The following is a 23,056-nucleotide window of genomic DNA, read 5'->3' on the forward strand; positions in this document are numbered from 1 at the left end:
ATTGTGTGGGAAAGCAAAAAGAAGCACATAAATACAAAAATCATGCATCATAGCTCCGCCCACCAATTCCACGTCCATGATTCTCTGACGCAGCAGAAGATTGTCTCTCTCCAGCTCCCGCAGCGAGGAGCAGCGGGCTCGAGCGTCCGTCAGCTGTTCCTCTAGAAGAGTTTTAGTTTCCTGCAGCGCCGTACACAACTGCTGCTGCTCCTGTTAGGTAATAAAACAGAAGGATCATGAAAATATTGGAGTTGTAAATACACTGATCAGACTTCAGGACGTTGGCAATTTAGAGAAAAGATGAAGAGATTGTTTATTTAGTCTGAATTTCACATGGTTTTGGTTCTGATACATAAATATGAACTCAGGATGTTCTGTAGCTTTGGTGTGAAAAGTGTGAATGGTGGTGAAAGTTTATAAAGAGGTACCTCAAGACTGCACTATAAGTATATGATAAGTGGTAACAAATAGCCTCATCTTCTGGTTAGACTGTTCAAAGTGAAACAAGTCATCTTTAAACAGAGGTGGAGCTACTATTCAAATACAAATTGTCATCTTTACATATATTAAACTAGAAAAGCACTCGGAGAGCGCATACCTCCACCATGCCGTTTGTCAGTGTGTGTGTGTGTGTGTGTGTGTGTGTGTGTGTGTGTGTGTGTGTGTGTGTGTGTGTGTGTGTGTGTGTGTGTGTGTGTGTGTGTGTGTGTGTGTGTGTGTGTGTGTGTGTGTGTGTGTCTGTTAACAGCATAACTCAAAAAGTCATGGACGGATTTTCACCAAATTTTTACAGGATGTCCGGAAGAGCAAGAGTAAGAATCGATTCGATTTTGGAGGTGATCCGAATCACCGTTTGGATCCAGGAATTTTTTGAAGGTCATCTCTCGCCAGGCCATCTCTCAATTGTCCTTCGACCTTCAAAAAATTCCTGGATCCACACGGTGATTCGGATCACCTCCAAAATCTAATCGATTCTTACTCTTGCTCTTCCGGACATCCTGTAAAAATCTGGTGAAAATCCGTCCATGACTTTTTGAGTTATGCTGTTAACAGACAGACAGACACACACACACACACACACAGACGGACAGACAAACAAATTCCAGTGATTACATAACCTCCTGGCGGAGGTAACTATGCAATAAAGTGTAATTCCAGCTCATAGTTTGGATCTTATTTTCACAGTTTTGATGATAGTTTTCAATCAGTTTTGATAAACTATAGGCTGTAACAAGACAAAAAAATTACTCAGAGTAATCCAAACCAAAGAATTTAGATTTCAAACTAAATGTAATCACAACCAAAGTGTCAATAACAACATCTCTGACTGTCTGTTTTTGGTCCCGAAAACAGCCTCATTTTTAGCCATATCACCATGTTCACAGATCTTTGTTGCTGCTGATGATTGTCAAAACTATGCAAAAAACACAGAAGATATAAAATAGCATAGTTACTCCCATGAAAGCTCCTGATTTTTTATGCATGAACGTTCAGCAGCGGCTCCTCTGGTCTGCACAACCACGCAAAAGTTCACCCAAACTTGTGAAAATTAATTCTGGAGACAAACATGACAAAATCACCCTGCCAGTTAATTTGAGCTGCCACAGGGATATAGCATCAAGACAGGTTGAATTGAATGAGGCTGTGAAGGTGATGCTGAGGACACTGAGAGGTGTTTTACAAGGATATGAGCACATTTTTCTGCCTCTGAACTGTTATATTACCTCAGAATAAATCTCATTTGGGTGTAAAAGTTCTAATAACTGAAGCTGTACTCCTGCTCTTTGTCAACGAAGCAGCTCTGGGCTGTAAATCCCAATGACATCACACAATATAATCTCATTCTCCGGCTTTGAGCTTCAGAGTTGTTCATACTCACTCTTGATTGAAACGCTCAGGGCCATGAGAGGGAATATATGGCTTTTGAGATTAAGTGGTACTTCTTTTTTAAAAATAATAGCTACTCAGAAAGGTTTAAAAAGGGATCTTCTTGATGTGACCTTCAGTGGTAATATTTATATGAGAGCCTCATTTTGTAAAGTTTGTGTGACCGTGTGTAAATGTGCATAAATGCACTGTGAGTACAGTGGTGCTTGAAAGTTTCTAAACGCTTTTAGAATTTTGCCTGTTGTTGCATAAATGTGATGTAAAACATTATTAGGCTTCCACAAAAGTCCTGAAAGTAGAAAACAGAGAACCCACTTAAACAAAATGAGACACAAATTATTCACAGTGATTTATTAATTGACCCAAAGTTACACATCTGTGAGTAGCAAAAGTACGTGAACCTCTAGAATTTGCAGTTCATTTGAGGGTGAAATTAAAATCAAGTATTTTCATTCACCAGAATAACAATCAGCTGTGAGTGAACAGAATGTACCAAAGTCAACCAGTATCGAAGGAGATTTCTATGGACCTCAGAAAAACAGTTGTTGTTTGGACTCCACTGATTCCACAGTGAGATAGACTGTGCTCAAATAGAGGAAATCCAAGACCACGGTGACCCTCCTCAGAAGAGGTCGACCAACAAATATCACTCAAAGAGCAACTTATCTAAGAGTCTGTGAGGTCAGAAAAGACCCTAGGGTTACTTCTAAGCGACTACAGGCCTTTCTCGCAGTGGCTGATGTTAGTATTTGTGAGTCCACCATCAGGAGAACACTCAACAACAAAGGTGTGCATTGCAGTGATGGACGAAGAACCCCACTGCTCTCCAAAAAGAGCAATGCTTCCTGTCGGCAGTTTGATAAAGATCATGTGGACAAGCCAGAAGACTAATAGAAAAATATTTTGTTGGAGGGATAAGACCAAAATATAACTTTTTGCTTTAAATCAGTAGTTAAACATTTGGAGAGGAAAACACTGAATTCCAGCATAAGAATCTTTTCCCATCTGTGAAGCATGGTGGTGGCAGTATCATGCTTTGGGCCTGTTTTACAGTATCTGGATGAGGATGGTATTACGACTGCTGTCGTTTCTGTAGTTTTTGTGCTCTGTGTCCTTTTTATGTGCCTATCATGTATGCAAATAGGGCTGCAGCGTAACCACCGCCAAGATTGGACGCCAGGATGACGGGTCGGGGCCGGATTGGCTGAGGGAACCAGGAAGGCCGCAATATAAAAGCGGAATTGTGACGTCGTCCTCAGGTCAGAGGGTCAGAGGGCGTGGCAACATCCTACCCTGTTTTCCAACTAAGGCACACGTCAGCATACTTCGATTCTGTGATTGTGAAACTTTAGACTAGTAGCAGCTTGGTTTCTGAAAATATAGAGTGATGGCAGTGAGCAGCCACCTTTTTTGTTTAATTGGTTTCTCATGTTTAAGTTATGATAGGGAGGTAAGACTCAGTTGTTCTTTTTGCATTTTGTTTTGGCAGATCACTTTTAGTAAATAGATTAGTGGCGTTTTCTTTGTTATTTTTTGTTTTGCTCACTGTCGCTTTTAGTTACCAATCACCATTGTTTCAATTCACATATTTATTGTAAAATAAACTTTTAATCTATATGAGAAAACGTGTGTTGGAGATGCTTGGGACGAGAGGAAGGATGCCTCTTCGTGTTATGCTCAGTGACTGGGCGTGACAATGGCTTGCGTTAATTCGGAATTACACCAACGAATTCTCAAGGAAAATGTCAGGAAATCTGTCTATAGACCAAACCTTTAGAGAAAGTGGGCTGTGCAGGGAAACCAAACCCCTGAGCACACAAGTCATTCTACCCAAGAATGGTTGAAGAATAATAAAGTTGATGTTTTGGAATGGGCAAATCAGACTCCTGACCATTCTACAATAATTCGACAGTTTCATTTAGCAGACACTTTTATCTGTAGCCACGTACATCTGAGAGTAGATACAACACCAGCAAGGATCTAGTCAGGAGAAAACAACCCGGATAAGTGCAATAAAACAAGCTCAACTGAGAACCACTGACCATCCACTAGGATTGTGGTGGCAGGATCTGATGTGAGGAAACCCACCAACATCCTAGAAATGAAACTGTTCTGTACGGAGGATTGGGCGAAAATTACTGACTGAGCAACAGGTACCGGAAATGTTTAGGGTCACACAGGATAAAAGATTCACAAACTTTTGCCACTAGGAGATTATATTGGATACATCTCCTCAATTAATATATGAGCATCTGTAATATTTTTGTCACACTTTGTTTTATAGGGTTTTATTTTTCTACTGCAAGGACTTGTGGAAAATCTAGTGATGTTTTGGGTTGTATTTATGCAGGAATATGAAGAATTCTCAAGGGTTCACAAACTGTCAAGCATCGCTGTATGTTTGATTTTGTGCTGAGTGGGAAACTTCTATACATAATGTACCGCAAAAACATATTTATATGTATTTCGTGGTGTGGATGTAGCTGTGCTGCTTGATGTCTTCCTGGTGTCGATGACTTATTCAGAAGTGTGAGTCGTGTGTGCGTCTATTTGTGTGTGTGTGTGTGTCTGTGTGTGTGTGCATGTCTGTGTGTGTGTATTTGTGTGTGTACCTTCAACTGAGTGCGTGTCAGCTCCAGGCTGCGCAATCTGTGTTTACAGCTCTGGAGCTCAGTCTGGAGCTGTTCAGACCGTGCAGCTCGCTCTCGGGCGCAGTCCAGCTCATCCCGCAGTGCACGCATGCCCCTCACCTCACCCTGCAGAGAACGGTTCTACACATACAACCACACACACACACACACACACACACACACACACAAACACACACACACACACACACACACACACACACACACACACACACACACACACACACACACACACACACACACACACACACACACACACACACACACACACACACACACACACACACACACACACACACACACACACACAGATTCATAAACCAGAGGGGATGTGGTCAAAGAAGGCTGTGCACAGATCTGGGATGTGAAGTAAAGTAAATGTTGACAAAGTCTGCTACACAAAGAATGAAAGGTGTGTGTCTGTGTGTATGTAGTACTGAAATGTCCTTGTAATGGTAGGATTCTTTCCATCGTGATCTTACTTTAAAGGTAATATTAGGACAAGATTTAGATAAAGTTAGGGGCATGTTCATTTAAAGTATTAGACAAAATATTGATGTTTTGTTCTTTTCACCCCTTGAACCACAAGCAGTTTCTAGGAATTGTTTTTGTTTTTTTGTGTCACAATGTAAAGTCCTGGAATTTAATGGAAACAGAGCAACAATGGCTTCTACTAGACAGAACTCTGGGATATCTTCTGTGCAATATGTCACAGTTATATTGCAATTAATGATAAAAACTTAAGTAATTTGTTTTTTATGTTACAAAAATGACAACACCTGTAATTAACATGTACAACAGTTTTCTAAGTGCCTACAAGTGTTAACAGCACTGGAAAAAAATGGTGATTCGACATACTATAAATATTGTACTACTTAGGTTTCATGTGTTTACATACTTGTCTCCTGTCTGCGTTGCTTTAAAAACAGCTTGTATTTCAGCTAACAATTCCCTGAATTATTGTCATGGTACTGTTTTTTGGCAAATTGCTAAATATGTAATGTAGATTCATTTTAGATTTGGTTAAGTCTTTCAACTTGAAATATCAAGACATTGAAAATTAGATTATTATTTGTTTTCACAGTTTGTTAGTATGCACCCATATAAACCAAATACTATCCCTAAATCTCCACAGTTTGTGATTTTGAAAGACAATTTATCGCTACAAGAGTCTGGAAATACATGTACTAAGTAAATGTAGCACTACACAAATGGAAAATACAAGTAAATAACTCAGTGAAAAGTTCTTCAATGTGGGAGAAAATTGATTTTATGAGCTTTATTAGTCTCAACTGTCAAGTTCAGCTGGAAAAGAAATGTTCTCCTATCCAAATTCTATTTGGCCGTAAGGTGTGCAGTCTAATTACAACTAAACACATTACCTCAGAGGAATGAGCTTATTGGTTGATAAAAGTGTTTTGTGCATCAAGCCTGGTATTTAGATATCATAAACAATATATCATAGCTGTTGTTTAATTAGTTGTGTTTTAAGTGCGATGAAATCTTTCTGTGTGTCCACAGCAAGAAACAACAAAAACAAAACATCAGGTGCCATCTGTCTGTCTGTACCTCCTTCTGAAGCTTCCTGAGCTGCTCCTCCATGGTCTCAATCTCCTGCTTGTAATCCAAAATCTGATCACCTTTATCCTCCCTACAAAAGCAAACAACCATCAACACCACAAATGCTATTACAAAGCTTTTTAAAACAGTATTTCTGGCAATGTTTTTGTTGTAATTTGAATCCTATCTTTGAGAAATGTGCGAATAAAAATAAGATTATTTCAAGAAATGTTTCCTTGAAACAGCAAAAGACATACTCAGAAATTCTAATTCTCTCCTGTGACCTTTAGTCTACAGTATAATACACTGTGTGAATTGGATTATAGCAGTGAGTACCTGATTTGTTCCCGACCCGTTGCTCAGTAACAGCTCAGATTTGTGTATTGTAATGGGTGACAAAACATTTGCAAATTTTTCACATTGACCTTTATCACACAACTTTTCTAAAGGTTCTTCAGTTTTTCAATCACACACGCCCACACACACACTCACAGTTGTTGTTTTAGGCGCCGGAGTTTGGCCTTGCTGTCTGCCAGCTGGAGCGCCAGACCTTGGGGCGGCTCCTCGCTGTGGCCACCCAGGGACACCATGTTTGAATCAGCCTGGTTTTCTCGCTCCCGACAGAGCTCTGCTATCCTCTGGGAGGGAGAAGGACAGAAAGATGAGAGGTGGATGCAAGAAAGGGACAAAGAGGATGGAGTTAAAGACAGATGCAGACAGATAACGTGTTCCAGAAAAATTCTGCACTGTTGGACCCTCCACATTTACCCATTACCCATCCTTTGTTTGTTTGTTTTTTTTTTTTTACAAAAAAACCCTAAAAGCATCAAAGCCTTTTATTCATGAACTTTTAAAGTGAAAATTGTGCACAATACCATTTGTGCCTCTATAGATAATAGAAATGGTAAGACACCACTGTTTTGCTGTGTCCTGATGTGGTCTTGGTATCTTAAAAGCTCCACATTGTGCTCCTTTTCACCAAGGTAATTCAAGTCTCACACGTCCCTCTAAATGTGTCCTACAATTTCTAAGCTTAAAATACCGCAAAGATGGTTTGTTTTACTATGACTAAAGAACTTTATGCTCTGTTCTAAATGAACTGTTTTAGTGTAACTTTAAATGCTGCTGAGCAGCTGCTGTCCAGGCCTCCTTCAGGAAGAAGACTCTCTCTGAGTCTGCAAAACAGCTGACTACAAGTCAGCCAACACAGACACTTTTTATTGCTTCTTACTTTCTGTATGTGTGATTGCTTTACATGGAAATACAGCTAAATTCACAGGTTGTTTTCAAGTCATGAGTTTGGTGACTTTGTTTGATAATGCTGCCGTTATAAAAATCTGTTCCCAGCAATGCAGAGCAGCAGCTTAGAAATGACGCTTAAGTGACTGCTGGTCAACACATAACATTTCATACTCGTTCTGTTTTCTGGCAAGAAAAACTGAAAAAAAAATTAGACCAGCTTGACTGGGAATTCAGCTGTTTTGAAATGCAGCGCATGTAAGCACAGAGAGCAAGAGAGAAGTAAATAGGTGTAAACACTGGTTGAGCTTTGGTTTCACTAAAGCAACATGAAAACACAGTAACCCACCCAGTCTTTGTTTACTGGTTTCAAAGTGGTTTTAAAACATGTCTGAATGTTCCTCAGCTTTAAAATTTACACAGAGCTCTGACCTGTTAGCATGCAATCAAAGCTAATGGTAGCATTAGCGACATTGGCACTAAAATGAAGGATGCTGGGAGTGCATGAAGACTCTTTTGTTCACTCTTGCAGCCAACAGCAGAACAATTTGTTGTGTTTTTCTTATGGTTGATACATGTTAGAGTTAGCAGAATCAACTCTAGAAAGTAAATAAACTTCAGGGACTGGGAGGCAGCTGTTTTTTAATGGCTCATTTGGAAGCAGTGGACAGGATTATACAAAGCTGTAGTTAAATGACTTTTGTTTTTTATGTCGGAGCGGGGCAGCTTGGTAAAATTGTTACTAACTGGGAGTCTATCTACTTGTGGGAGACTAGAGAGTGACAAAAGAAAACTTTTCCTATATACCTTCCAGTTTATAACAACCACAAAACACCCTAAAAATAGATTTTCACCACATAGGACTTTTGAAATGGTTTACATCATTTGAATCATGAAACTTGCTTGTCTAGTTTGATTCAAAATGTGTCGACTCATTTCAAAACACAGCAGCAGAAATTTGACTCATTATTGTTAAAGGGTTAAGTGGAAAAGGGAGTCTGGTATATTGAATAATAATGTGACTGCAGGTAGAGTGTCATTTTGTCCTTCTAAAAAATTAATGGAGAGTGACTTTTCTCTGTGTGTAATTTTCTCTCTGTGGTTTGTGTGCCATTTTCTACAATACTGAGGCAACAGACAATTCTGTTTTTATCTGGTTACATTGTTCAAATAATTCAGAGCAACATGAGACCCTGTTTCATTAGGGCTTATTTGAGTTGCAGGAATTTATTGGATGAAAATTTAATATCCCACGCTGCTCTGATCTCATATAAAAGTTGTAGCTAAAGGTTCAGAGCATTATTCACCACTGGATACAGAGATAATTCCTTCAATAAGGCCTTTTAATCCCCCAAAAGCCGGAAAACAAATCTCAGTGGAATATTGGCAGATTTGAGGATTCAGAAATGTGTCTGAATTCACAAAACAGAAAGGTGAAGCTGAATGTGAAGCTCATTTATGGATAGCTTTGGGCTCTTTGGGATTTTAAAGGAAAAAAGACCATGCCTCTCATACCTTATCTCAAAAGTAAACCAACAAGCATTTCCTTTTGCTGTCATTGTTATTTAAAGTGCCTTAGAACTTTTGACTTCAAGCTCAGCTGTTGGTTAAAAGGCTAAATTACCAGAACTGTAGGTGGTAAATCACAGCCACACACTGAATAAAAGGTCTCAGCAGCATAAGGAAATAACCTGAAACAATGAAGCTTTAATAAAAATAAGTGCTGCACTTATTATATAAAAAACATTCTTAAAAATTTACGAGTTACGTTGGTGTGGCAGAAAATGTCACACATGTCTGAGACGAACATGTCCAACATATTTTTATGCATCAAGCAAATCCCCCAGTAGGAATCAAACAGAGACACTGACGCTAAAATCCCTTCAAGGCATAAAAAAAGCAATAAAAATTGTCTTGGTGTCTATAGTCCCACAGCACTGCAGTAGCTCCCACACATGGGTCTGCTTCCATCTGTATGAACTGTCATAGATAGTAAACAAAAAGTCATACAGAAGTTTGGTGTCTCTTCATTCAGATATAATATACATTGCGGTCTTCTTTGCTTATTTGCTGTCCACAGATTTAGACTCACAGTGAGTCCAGTTTATTATCAGTATTAGAAACAGTGGTGAACAGCAGATCTGGCTTAACCCAAAGGTTAAAGTATCCTCCAGTCAGTCCACTTATCATATTGTTTGATTACAAAATACTGAGGGAAAAACTGTTGTGATTTTTATGTGGGTTGTGTATTAGTAGTCCAGGAAGATACTGCACCTGTCCAAGAAATTGTTAGACGCACTGGTTGGCAGATTTTGTTATATTTGGACAACAACAGGCAAACTGTTTCCTAATGACTCCAGTCTTTATGTGAACTTCATCAGCTCCTGGCTGCTTTATATTTACTGGCACACATTTAGATGAGTGACAAATTAGAGATAATGCCTAAACCTGTGGCTCTGTTATTCTGTGGGGGCATTTTGTTGAGATGGTTTGTGTCTTCTTGTCTTTCTAAATAGAAGAGTCGCTGCAAATCATTACAATGTCATCATTTTTATCTTATGATAAAACATCCCTGTCCTGATATAACTGGTTTCTTCCAGAATGACAATGTACCTATCCATAGAGCATGAGGGTTCACTGAATGATTTTAATTTTTTTTAATCTATCCAATGTTTCACCTTACCAATCATTTTCATATGGCTGTCTTTGAATGTGTTTATCCTCGTCATTTTCCTCAAAACATTTAAATACACTGACTATTTATATGTTCTGTACTTAGTTTCTTCTCTGCTGTATTTTGTGCTTTGTCCTCTCTGTCCTCTCTGTCCTCTCTCTCTGAGCCTCTCTGTAGGCATTTCTGAATCTGGAGCTGCACCAGTTTGATCTGCAGCTCCTGGTCCCACCAATCATTTCTGCATTTATGTTCTCTCGTTTGCTGTCTGTTTGTCTTTTATCCTTTTCTTTCTCTTATTTACCCTCACCATAAACAGTCAAGGCAGATGGCCAACAGAGACAAAGCAGTTTTTCCTCTGCATCGGGAATCTTTGGATTCATTGAGTCATGCAAGTATAGTTTTGCAGGTTCTTAACTTTAATTTTGTAATTGGTCAGGAAAGTATTCATAACAAATAACACTGTAGGGCATTAGCCTTAATATTTAAACTTGATAACTACCAACCTAACACCAATCCTATTTTTCAAATGGAAATCATTTTGACTCAACAGCTGTTGTTTTGCATGTTGCTATAAAAACAACAGCGACTTCACTTTCCTTGACTTACCATTAAATTAACATGAATCATATGTGTTGGCCTTCGCGGTCACCAGATATCAACCCCATTCAACACCCACTGGAGATTTCTGACCTCCCTCACCAAAACCCCAAATAAGGGAATAATAAGGAAATTCATCCCTCCAGTAGAGTTCCAGAGACATGAAGAATCAATGCCAAGAAGGACTGAAGCTGTTCTGGCGCCACATGGTGGCTAAGAACCTTACTAAGACTTTTTATATCATATCCTTTAACTTGACGCATATCTGTGCCTATTACCAAAAAGCAAATCACTATATTTTCTGAAATGCCAAATGTTTCCTTTAAATGTGTGCATGCATACCTCCAGATGCGTGTCTCTGTGTGCCAGCAGGCTTTGGATCTGTTTGGCCATGGAGCTAAACACCAGTTGTAAGTCTGCACCTTCATCCTCCACCAGCTCCTCCCACTGAAGCGGCAGCACCATGCGAGGGTCCTGAGTCACCTGCAGCAAGGACAGTTTCTCAGGTCTCTATGGTATGATCGATGTGCATCTGTCAATTCTGACACAAAATGGTAGATCTGGGGACAGAAAACCCAATCCAGGCAGTGTGTGTGAGCGCTGTGTGGATGTCAAGCATCTGCACAACAACGGGAGCAAAAAAACAAAACAAAAAACATACCGTATCTCACATTTCCATCTGGGTAATGAGTCCAAAAATGTCTGGTTAATGCATGCAAAACTAATGATCATGTTGAAATGTCCTCGGGTGGAAAGCATATGAGCAACAAGCAGGAGATGCATCCATCCACGCAGGAAAAGCACCTCTCACCTCTGATTTATTAGGCTGGGAAACCTGGCACAAAAAGGGCTGGTGGGCAACACGCTGTTACTGTAATTCAGACACGCTGGTATGCAACATGCTGTTTTTGTAATGCTGGCAATTATTCATGGGGGTATTTTTAAAGGAGTACAATTTGGCATTTATGCTTTACCGGAGAAGACGGTGGAGAATGACAGAAAGGAGAAAAAGGAGAGACGCTGATGTGACAGAGGTGGAGGTGAAAGAGGTGGACATGAGGGGTGGAGGATCCATCCTACGGTGGCAGCAAGGGGCACCCAGAGGTCCTTAAGAGGCTGCCAGCAGAATGACAAGTAGCTCATTTCCACACTCAGTTGAAGCAGCAGTAGAAGGTATAATAGTTTCACTTTCTCTGCCTACAGGCCAGACAGTGAAGAAAGTCTATGTTAAATCACATTTAGGAACAAAAATCCTCTTAGAGATCTTTCCCCTGGACCAAATCTCATCAGCTGTGGGTCAGTCGGTGAAGGAATTTTATATTTGGGGGGATGGGTTGACTTGATTAATTCTGTACTTACTTGCTGAATACAGCTGGCAATGGCTGCCTGCGTCTCAATGTCCAGAGACTGGATTTGCTGAATAAATGTTTCCTTCTTTTCACACTGCAGGATAACAGAGAGTCAGGTGTGTTAGATCAGAATATAAAACAGTATATCAGTCCAGTGATCTGTAGCTGAGGCTAGTTAAGTAAATAAATTGAGTTGATCTGGAAGTATTTTCGTAATTAACTTATCATTGCAGTAATTTTTCAAGCAAAAATACACTCATGCAGTACTTTATGCTCTATCATTGTGATAGTTTGAGGTCATTAGTCATGTACAACAGGCAATTTGAATATTAATATAAAAATCTTCAAAGAGGTATCATGCCAAATAGAAAGTCAAAACTTCAAGGCGAAGGTGGAAAATGACTAATTTGGACTCATAAGGATTCATTCTTTGATGGTCAAAGATTTCTGTTTCAAACTTCATCTTCATCCAACCATTCATTTTACTCCAGACTACATTAAGTGTAGAAAAAACGTAAAACATTAAAAAAAATCTTCTAACTACTGATCTTAATGGTGCCATTATCAACCTTCAAAAAGCCTGACAGTTATGTGAGCTTGTCATCACCTGCACTGCACATCCTAGTAAGAGCAGCAGCAGTCGCCTGAGCTCCTCCACGGCTGCCTCTGAGGACACAGAAATAACTGTCATCACCATCATTATCATCATCTCCATCCCCCACCGCCATCCCCCTTATCATTATCACCTTAATGCGCTTCACAGATAGGAGAGATATGGACTCAAACATAAAGCGTAATTACTTTCTTGCGGCTAAGAGACATGGCACTGATAGGATCATGCTGTTATCTTCTACCTGTTAGGGGGTCCTGGCCCAGAATGGCAACATTGGGAAGAGGCATCAGTATCAATTGCTGCAGGTCTTCCTAAAAAAAAAAAAAAAACAAGGATAAATGTAAAGCGATGACGGCAAAAATTCTGCAGAGATCACCTGGCTTGTCCAGTCCGTCTGCCCGCAGCTAACAGCTAGAACATAAAAACTTTCCACCTGCCTGCTGAAAATTTGTGGTGTAAACAAAGAAGAGACACCTGATAAGAGCATTTTCTTCCGTTCTTCCAGGTGCAGGAAGATTTGTACAAATTAGTTTTATTATATTTCAGGGAAACCAAATCTCTGCATTCTCTACATGTAATAGAAACAAACAAAAAGACTGGAATGAATAATAAATCTGTAATAAAATCACTGAACTGTTTCTATTGTTGAATTTGTGGTTAAAACATATGACTGATATGGGTTGTGTGACAGCAGCAATGCAGGCACATTAACTGAGGATTATAAGTGCCAACAAGCTACTTAGCTACTAGATTCTGACTGGTACATTATCACAGTCAATATTACAGGCTGGTTTTAGCTTGTCAGAAATGCACTGGTATTGATAAAATCAAGGACTGCAGAGCAGAAATAACAGTGTCTCCGTTACAGCCTCTGTCCACCACTGAGTTTATTTTTCAACTATAAAATGTCCAATTCACTCAGAAATATCTCAGTCACCATTCCAAGGCATCCTTTTACACATAGTTGTTTACTTAGCGTCCCTGAGGCCTTGAAGTTTAAAGCTCTGAACAAATAATCGCATCGGAAAAGTCAGACTGTGTCATTTTGTAACATGTGATTTCTCCTCACGCTTTCTTTCTTTCCTGTCACCTCCACACTGACACTGTCAGATAAAAGCAAGAACGCCTGGAAAAAAAAAAAACACCTTTTCAGTCTTCGTTGTGTGATCTCACCAAAGGGTTGTGTTTATTACAGAAAAAAAAAAGCTTTTTGCACATTAAAACTGAAAGAAATATAGAATTCGCAAAAGCTATTAAATCTCTGCTACAACATCCTTTAAGCCTGGAAAAATCAGCTCTTATATTGGACATTTCTCGCATGGTTCTGAGGTAGGAAGCATTTACAATGTGTTACAGAGTAAATGGGGTGATTCAGGACTAGCAGAAGGCCCACCAACACTGTGGTCAGCTTGTTTCAGCGAGTTGTAATTTGTGCTTTGAGCTCTTGGACAAATCTCCTGGCAGACTTAAAAGACTCTGAATCAAGCTGGACTGCAGACGCCTCAGACATTCCCCGTCCAGAAACCTGGCTTCTCTGGCAGGAAAAAAACAAGTATTTGTCATGTGGACCCGCGGTGCCTCGCTCCTCCTACATTGCCATCTAGTGTAGCACAAGTGTAGCGGCTAATCATCCTGTTACTTTGCAACTTTTTTTTTTTTTGTACTTGGTTTAAAACTCTGAAAAAAGTAGAACTTTGCTGTTAATTAAAAATATTTCTGTCAAAGAGCCACACGCTGATGTTGGCCAGCTCCTTTCCCAACTGCTCTGAAAACCTGTTCACATCCTCCTGCGATCCATCAACGCAAAATCACCAGAGTACAGGAACAAGTCACAATTACAGCTCTCTCTGCTGCTCACTGTAATTTATAAACTGCGCAGTGAAAAAGGCAATGTACCAAGAGGCTGGGAGTCCCTTTTTGCAGCTGGCATGTGCAGCCAACCTTACGTTTCTGCTCCTTCAGGGCATGTAGGACATTAGCCACTGCAGCTCAGTTGGTCATCGCGCAGATCATGGCTCATGATGCCAAACAGACTTCTGCAGGAGATTAGCCAGACTGAAAATTATATAGAATCTGCTTGTTGTTGCTGGCATGCTAATGTCCTTGCATGAACAATTCTGTGTCTGGTAGTGCAGCCAAGACACAAACTGGGTCGTATTTGCACAAATCCCTCCTGCACTTTATTTTCAACATCATCATTTGATGCAATAATACACACAGCCAAATTACAAGATTAACAATATGACTAATACGCAGTGCAGTTATCTGTGCTGTTCTCTGATTTCCAGGACAGCTGCACTCGAAGTTCATTTCTAGACAAAGAACAGATTTTTTTTTCTGACACTGTAGTAAAAAAATAATAATAAGGAATTAGCTTTTATCTGTCTGTAAGTCAGAATCTGAATATAATCTCATGCTGTATGCAAGAGTTTGGAAATTGCAATAAACTTCATCAAGTCTGCTGGCTGCCAATGGGGAGTATTAATAACCATCTGCAAAATAATTTCCCAATTTTCATTTTCTGTATTATGTTGTCTGGATTGGTGCTGGTTTTCATTTTACCTACATACCCCCCACCCCCCCCACCCACCCCCCCCACCCCCCCACCCCCCATTTTTTTGGATCTTAAGTTTTATGCAAACCAGATTAGTTGAAACATAATTTACTGGACGTTCAATAGCCTTAAAAATGTCACCGTTTACCGAGGACAGTGATCTTTAAAGGCAGAGGATCAATGAATTAGTAGTCAAGAGAAATTAACATTTAAAATCCCATTAACAGAAGGTTAGAAAGTAAGTGTCTCACTTAGTGGCATTAAAGGCTTTTAGATAGAGGTAAAAATAAAAAATTAAAAAAAGAGTAAAACAGATCAAAAATATGAGGAGAGAATGCAGTCAAGAAGAACAAGACACAGCCAGCAGCACAATGGAATACCATACAATGCAGTGCAATATTAACTGCCGCTCAGTGCGCTCACATGAGGCATTTCCAGTGTAGGTGAATCTATAGCCTTCGCGCTTGTAATGTGTACACAAATAGCTCAGTTGCTATATGAGAGAGGCTGAGGTCACAGCAGAGAAAATGAAGCCCTGACAGACTGCACATTGTTGCTGCAGCTTAAACTCACCACACACTCATTACCGCTGTCACACACTTTCTTTCATCAGTACGTACACTGCACACAGCATTAGGAAACAAAGACAGTGAGAAGTAATACTGTGACTTGAGTGGAACTAAATGTCCACAGCAGCCTTTTTTAAGAGCACCTGCTGAAACTCTGCCCAACTGATATGAGCTTCTGAACTACTGCCGGCTTTTTATGCTGCTCCGAGCTTTCAAGGGACATTAGTGATTCACTGAAAATTAGGAAGTGAAACCTTGTAGACCCGTGTTTTTATGTTGTGTGACAAGCTGAGCAGAGCGTGTTCAGTCCACCTGACTGGGGACGATTTCCTTGCTGAGAACAGAAGCTCTTGAATCTTCCTCCAGGGAAAGAATTGTGTAATTTCCTAAAATGCCACAGGCGCCTACACCACCACATTATGAGCCGCATGATGCCGAGAGCTTGATAGATTTTCATTCTCTGTCCCTGCACTAACCCACAGCTGTAACTAAAAGAACTCAGCCCTCCACAGTTCCTCTCCTCATTTGATAATAAGCAGGAACACGTCTCATCTTCCATCCCGTGCAAATGCTGTCACCCTCCATACACGAACACTTCAAACTTTCTAAAATATCCTCAGGCGAAATGTGTTAAGACTGATAGCTGAGCTTCATCTTGTCCTCTGTTTTCACTACTTCACAGTTAGACAACTGCCTCTTCAGTCTTCCTCCGTCACCCCATCTCCCCTCGCCATTTGCTGAGGGCCTCAGTTATATTTCAGAGGCGATTTTTACGAGTCTGTTCTACTTATAATGAGCTGCAAGTCATTTCAGTCCATCTACAGGAACAACAACAACCAAAGAAAAGCCATTACACCAGTGTTTATTGAAACTTTTTTTTCTGAAATGATAGAGAAAGTATATAGAGCTATCCAAGACAGCAAATGAAGCTCAAACCAGAGTCAGACCATTTTCAAATGACTGCGTATCACCGTGTCACAGGTTTGCCTAAGCATTTCTGTGTAATGACTTGTCTCACTGCTGGGATTTTAACGTTCAAGTCTGACAACTGCTATCAAAATATCAAATTAAGCTTAGCTGAGGCTTACATGGGAATAAAACTTCCATAAAACTACACAAAGAAATAGCTACACATATCGGAAAATACATGTACTTGCTTTCTTCCTCAGAGTCTCAATATCGCTTTTATTTCTGTTTGCTGAATACTATGTTAATCCTAGACGCTGATTAGCCGAGTATAAAGAGCATAACAAGCAAAAAGTAAAATCAACTTTGTTAAAAGGCAAACAAAAATCTGTTCTCCTATCAGATCATTTAAAGCTCATTAATTAACACATTCTGTCTAATTTCCTTAATCCCCACGTACACCACGAGCTCCAGGATCACATTATGGTTTTAGACAGATAAAGATACAACAAATAGGAATAATATGTTAATCTGTAAATGTAAATGTGCTTATAGATGGGCTGTCTCCAGTCTGTCTATAGCTTATGAAGTTGCTACACAGCATGTTGACAGTCTTCTTTTCTTACGGCAAATATATTTATTTTTCAGATGCACAAGTATCCAATTAAAAATGAAGACAATTCAGAGAGAGTTCCTAACTCTTTACAACATGTTTGATGGCACAACATTTTTTATGCTAATTCATAAAACCTAACAGAAACTAAAGGCACAAAAGAGAAGAAATTTACATGAATTTTAAAAGTAAACTTGAGACAACCTTGCAGCACATTCACATCCACAAACGTCTCCATATTTTGGCCAGTTTAGACAAGTGCATTCAAGATTATGAAACTCTGACTTCAAGCAGATGTGGAGCATCATCTGAATTTTTTTTTAATTCATGCTTCTGGTCACCTGGAGGATGTGAGTTCAATTTTACTTTTGTATTGAGGTCCGTTTGGGTTTTCATTTACTCCTGAGAAAAAGATCTGGCACTTCAGATGCTAAACACTCTGCAATATGTTCTCCAGGTAGTCTCTAACTTTGTCTACCTGCCGTTTGAAGCTGGGCACGTAGCGTACAGTCGGTTTATCAAAAATCTTTTAGGCTGAAATCAGCTGCCTGCTGCATCTGTGAACAGGCTGATGAGAGAGTGAAGCAGAACAGTAAAGCCGCAGGCAACTAAAGCAAACATTCAGCTAGAAGTAACTAAGCTTTGCAGAAATGAGGGGAACAAAGCTGGACGACAATCCTCTCGGGGTTCACCACCACCAGTGACATTTTTCACATTGCATGAGGCCTTCTGATTTGCTTTGTGGCACACTGACAACTGCTAATGAGGTGATATTTGGCTTGTTGTGTGTGAAATATCTTGACAGTGAAAATTGTTTGCCACAAATCATTTCCATGACCATTTCCAAGACCATGACATGGAGGTGTAAAGCCTGCTTTTCCTTTTGTCATATTGGGCTTGATAGTCTACAAAACCAGTACCAGATCTGATTTCAAGTTCCAAATGCATGAAATATTAATTAAAAAGTAAACAATTACACAGTTAAATAGAAATAAAAGCTAAAGAGAAACTGTAGTTACTTTCATTTTGGTCACACCCTCTCATAATTTTTCGAAGTTCTCCAGAAATGGAGTCACGCTTAAATGGACCAAACACCATTATACATTCTGTGGGCTTCTTCCATTTTAAAGTGAGAATGTGAAAAGACCTGTGCATGCTCTGTTGACTCCCAGCACATCGTCTTGATTTCCCTCCTGATGATTTGACCTAACACCTCAATCTCAGCCTCCCGCCCCCGGTGACCCTCCCCTACCTGGTAGAAGGCTCGGAGGTGTCGATTTAAAATAGAAAAGTTCTGGACTCTGAGCATGTGGTCATCTCTCTCGCTGTCGAACAGCCGCTCCACCTTGGGGTTCGGGTCTCTGGGCGAACACAGAAAAAACACAGTGGCGTATTTACTGCAGCTTGATCAAACAGCCCAGCACCATTTCTCTCCAGATCAGAAATTCTTATGCAACAGTGCATTTAAGCAGGGGGTGGATAAAATTTTAATGAGCCAGAGAAGCAGGCAGTGAGAATCCACATGCAATTATTTGTTGAAATAATGTGGCTTAGGTCAGGCCAAATTAATCAGCTGTTCGGCAAATACTGACTAAGATCTTGTCTTGCCAGTTAATAGACAAAAGCTTTTCTCCTGCTGAAATCTGAACATGAAGATAAGGAATTCAGCCGAGATGACTAACACGATGGTACGTGCGTAAAACCTCATTTTATGATTTACTGAGAATTTGTGGGTCATATTCATGCAGTCCTTTCACACAGGCTGCAGAACAAAATGAGGTTCTGAAAGGGAGTGTGATAAATGTTGCATCACATTTTATACAGAGACAGAACAATATAAGAGAGTGCAGCCACGCTAGCAGCTCTCTGAAGCTGCACCGTAACACAAAGAAAGCAAAAACATGTTTACTGCATTCCCAGTTGTTTAAGCATTAGCTCATTAGCATTAAACACAATGGGAATGTCATTTGGTCAGCTAAAAACACAGAATTGTTTGTCACATAAACAAGGCAAATAAAAAATGTTGCCTCAAGATGGCGCAATACTAAATTACTGCAAATATGGCTAAGTCATATGTACCCGGCATTTCTTTGTGATTTAAAAAACAACAACAAACAAATAGTACATCTGGGGCATTGTTTGGGTGATTAATGGGTGCATTAGAAACCACAGAGCTGGATATCAATCAGCTTTAGTGCCAGTTTGTCCTGGTGGTCACTCGCAGTATTGCAACACAACATCCCCACTGACCTTAAGTGCTTTTCCCCCCACACAGCCCACATTTAGAAAAGAGGCATTTCTGCCACTGTTGACAAGACAAACGGTTCTCACACAATGTCAGACTTACAAAAATACATTCTTTGCAACATTTCAGTGCTGAACCTTCATCAGGCAAATGGTTTGCTACAAAGAGAAGCCATCTTAAACAGGGAGTGTTACCAATGTGACCTGTTGATTGTGATTATTTGGGTCTGTCTACATAAATGCTGCATGGATGCTGGAGGCTGAGAATGAGATTGTTTTTATGTATCGCACTGAGGAGGGGAAGGTCTCATATACATTCTTGAGATTATTATTACCGATGTTTACCTTCTGTCTGTACTATATTTAGAGTTATTTGCTTAATTTGTGTGTTTTGTGAAATTTCTTCATTGCATTTGCATGTTCATCTACATGTATATGATATGATACAATGCAATATGTTACGATACATTACATTACATTATGTTACGTTATGATATGATACCATAAGATTAGTTATTATTAATTCTACAGTGGGAAAATTCATACATAACCTCCAAGGACAGTTTTTTTAATACTTTTTAGGCATTAATGTCCTATGAATTTTGCATATTCTTTGTACACACTTTCGGGGACATATTTGTGATCTTCTATTTTCTGTATGCTATTGAAAGTTGTCACTCAGTGAAAAGATGTTTTTAATTTACACCATCCTATAATACACTACCCGTTCAAAAGTTTGGGTCCCTCAGGAATGTGATTATTTTTGGGCAGAAAAGCAGTTTTTCTCAATGAAGATAACATTAAAGAACCAGAAATACAGTCTAGACATTGTTAATGTGGTAAATGACTATTCTAGCTGGAAACTGCTGATTTTTAATAGAATATCTACATGGAGGACAGAGGCCCATTTCCAGCAACCATCACTCCTGTGTTCTAATGCTACATTGTGTTAGTTAATGGTGTTGTAAGGCTAGTTTATGATTAGAAAACCTTTGTCTTGGAAAACGGACCAAGGAGTCTAACGCGCGCTCCTGATGATTTGAAGTGAAAAAACTATATTAATCATCTCTGAGCTGAACAGTGAGGTGATGAAGGCAGGTGTTTCGGTTTAGCGCGGATCATCTGGAGCAGCAATCTTTTCCAAAGTTGGCTCCATTCCCCAGAGAGAGAGAGAGCGATGTAGTCAAATGTACAGTACCTGTCGAGGGAAACGGCAGCTTTGAAGGTTAGGGGGAAACATTTTTGAATGTGACAGAAAGTGCATCTTTAAATTTTTAGACGATAACTGTGTGCTGATACCTCAGCTGTTGTGCTCTTGTGACGGAAACTGCAGTTTCTCTCACGTATTGGAATATACACAAAATGCATTAAAACGTGCACACTATTCCACTTAGCAGCGTGTGCTATGTTAGCACTGAATAAAAGTGTCGGTTTTCATGGTAGAACATGAAATTGCCTGGGTGACCCCAAACTTTTGAACGGTAGTGTTGGTTGCAGACTTGCAGCCACTGCCAGTTCAAATTGATTCTTCTTCATAACAAACCACTTGCCTGATGAAGTCCACCAGAATAGTTGTATTTTAACCAGAGGTGGGTAGAGTAGCCAAAAACTGTGCTCAAGTAAGAGTAACTTTACTTCAAAATAATATCACTCAAGTAGAAGTAAAAAGAAGTCATTCAAAAAATTACTCGAGTAAGAGTGAAAAAGTATTTGGTGAAAAGACTACTCAAGTACTAACTGTTTTAGAAATGATGTGATCAGATGGACAAAAATGCAAAATAATGTGCAATTTCTATTATTTCCAAATAATAAAATATAAAAAAAACTAAAATAAATAACAAAATGACAACTTAACGCACAAGAAACACAAATGTATAAATCTCAGTTTTCCACAACATAAAGCTTTTGAAACAAAGACCTGTAGTAAGGTAACGTTTTTATGTTTGAACAGTGCAAACTACTTCTAGTGGCAAGATATACTGCATGCGGTACTTCATCCCACCACCACCACCACCACACTGTATGACGTGGACCTACCCAGCCCGACGTCACGCTTCACTTCGGCCGTGTTAGTAAACTGAAGACAAAAGCCGAAGACATCCATGCTAATGCTATGCTAATGTTGTCAGACTTCGAAGCAAACAAGACCAAATTTCTTGAAAATGCCCCCGTTTTTTCATTCCCTGTCTGCTACGTGTGAAGAGTTTGTGCCGCTGTGCTACTAATGTGACTGCAGAGCTATGTTTGGTGAAACGGAGTCACGTGATTATTGTTGTTTCGTCTGATTGGTGAAACACAGTCATGTGGTAGATACACTGGGGGCATCCCTCTGGCAAAAAAAAGCATATTTGATGTGGTAAATAAAAAAGTAAGGAGTTAAATGTAGCCCGGTGTAACTGGCAAATCTACTCAAGTAAAAGTATGGCAGAGTAAAACTACTCTCAGAAGTACATTTTTTTCAAAAAGTTACTCAAGTAAAAGTAACGGAGTACATGTAACTCGTTACTACCCACCTCTGATTTTAGCATGTTAGACTGTGTGCAGGAGTATTTTTGAAACTTTCAGAAATGCTCGTCTGTGTCAATGCCTCTGCCCTGTGGAAAAGATGTGCAGCGATTTCCTTTATCATAAACCATGGGATGTTTTCAGTGACATATCTGTGGGCTTTTGGGTCATGGTGCAAAAGCAAACATGGAAAAAAGATTTTTTTTTGCTTCATGCATATGGTGAGCAATTTCCATTCAATTGAGTGAGTGCTTTCTATGTATAACACATAATACATCCATGATAGAGACATCTAATGTAAGGAGACGGAGGAGCTTATGATTGTGGAAGTGAAGTGGATATGGTGCAACCTTAATTCACCGTCATTCACTGCAACAAACACAAAAATCATTCACTGCAACAAACACAAAATCCCCTGCAGCCCAAAAAAGCAAGGTCAGTTTGTACTTTATTACCTCACTCACTGTTGGTCGCTTTAACTCACTTTACTTTACTTACATAAGCGTCTCAACCACCAGGCCACCAGGGTGCCCAGTCTAATGGTTTTTAGTGGTTTTCGCTCAGCTTTGGAGTTTAATTGCAAAGAAGGTTGTGGGGCCATTTCTACATTTGGACTTGCCAATACTTGCAACCAAGTGTCAGGTTACACAGTTTATTTTTTTACTGCACAAAAGGCACTTTGGCTCATTTATTATTTTTATATTTAGTCCTATTAAATTTAAATGCACATCTAACATTACAGGTTGAGTGAAAAAGGTTTCTGCAAGTTCATTTAATTAGCGCTCACGTTCCCTCCCAGTTTAACACCAGCCTGTGAAAGCCAATGAAACAAGAAAATGGTGATCAATCTTACATGAACCTCATGACCTCATTGAGGAAAACGCCATTGGTCAGCCTCAGGTAGCGTTCTCGGGCACTCTTGGAGACAGAGTTGACCTCCATGTACTGGCTGTAGAGCGGGACACCGTCCTCACTCTCCACCATGTTCTCAAACAGCTGAATCTGTGGCGGGAGACATGGAGAGATTATGTCAAGTGTGTATCAAGAGGTGGACAAAGACGAGGAAGACAGAGACGGGAGCAGAAAGCAGGTACAGAG

The 23,056-nt window shown here is 39.7% G+C and overlaps 1 protein-coding gene across 1 annotated transcript in view; it reads right to left on the reverse strand.

The window, feature by feature from the left end:
- The window catches only part of ccdc88b (coiled-coil domain containing 88B), a 60,258-nt gene that overhangs the window by 35,895 nt on the left and 1,307 nt on the right, over positions 1–23,056 (reverse strand). The window contains exons 2-11 of the mRNA XM_051954908.1: positions 22,812–22,960; positions 18,462–18,570; positions 12,809–12,878; positions 12,562–12,620; positions 11,965–12,048; positions 10,948–11,088; positions 6,588–6,733; positions 6,105–6,186; positions 4,500–4,658; positions 64–210 (exon numbers count right to left, since the gene is read on the reverse strand). Coding sequence (XP_051810868.1) covers positions 64–210; positions 4,500–4,658; positions 6,105–6,186; positions 6,588–6,733; positions 10,948–11,088; positions 11,965–12,048; positions 12,562–12,620; positions 12,809–12,878; positions 18,462–18,570; positions 22,812–22,960 — 1,146 coding nt within the window. The remainder of the gene's footprint in view (positions 1–63; positions 211–4,499; positions 4,659–6,104; positions 6,187–6,587; positions 6,734–10,947; positions 11,089–11,964; positions 12,049–12,561; positions 12,621–12,808; positions 12,879–18,461; positions 18,571–22,811; positions 22,961–23,056) is intronic.

This window comes from Acanthochromis polyacanthus, chromosome 10, assembly GCF_021347895.1.
Source record: "Acanthochromis polyacanthus isolate Apoly-LR-REF ecotype Palm Island chromosome 10, KAUST_Apoly_ChrSc, whole genome shotgun sequence".
NCBI lineage: Eukaryota > Metazoa > Chordata > Actinopteri > Pomacentridae > Acanthochromis > Acanthochromis polyacanthus.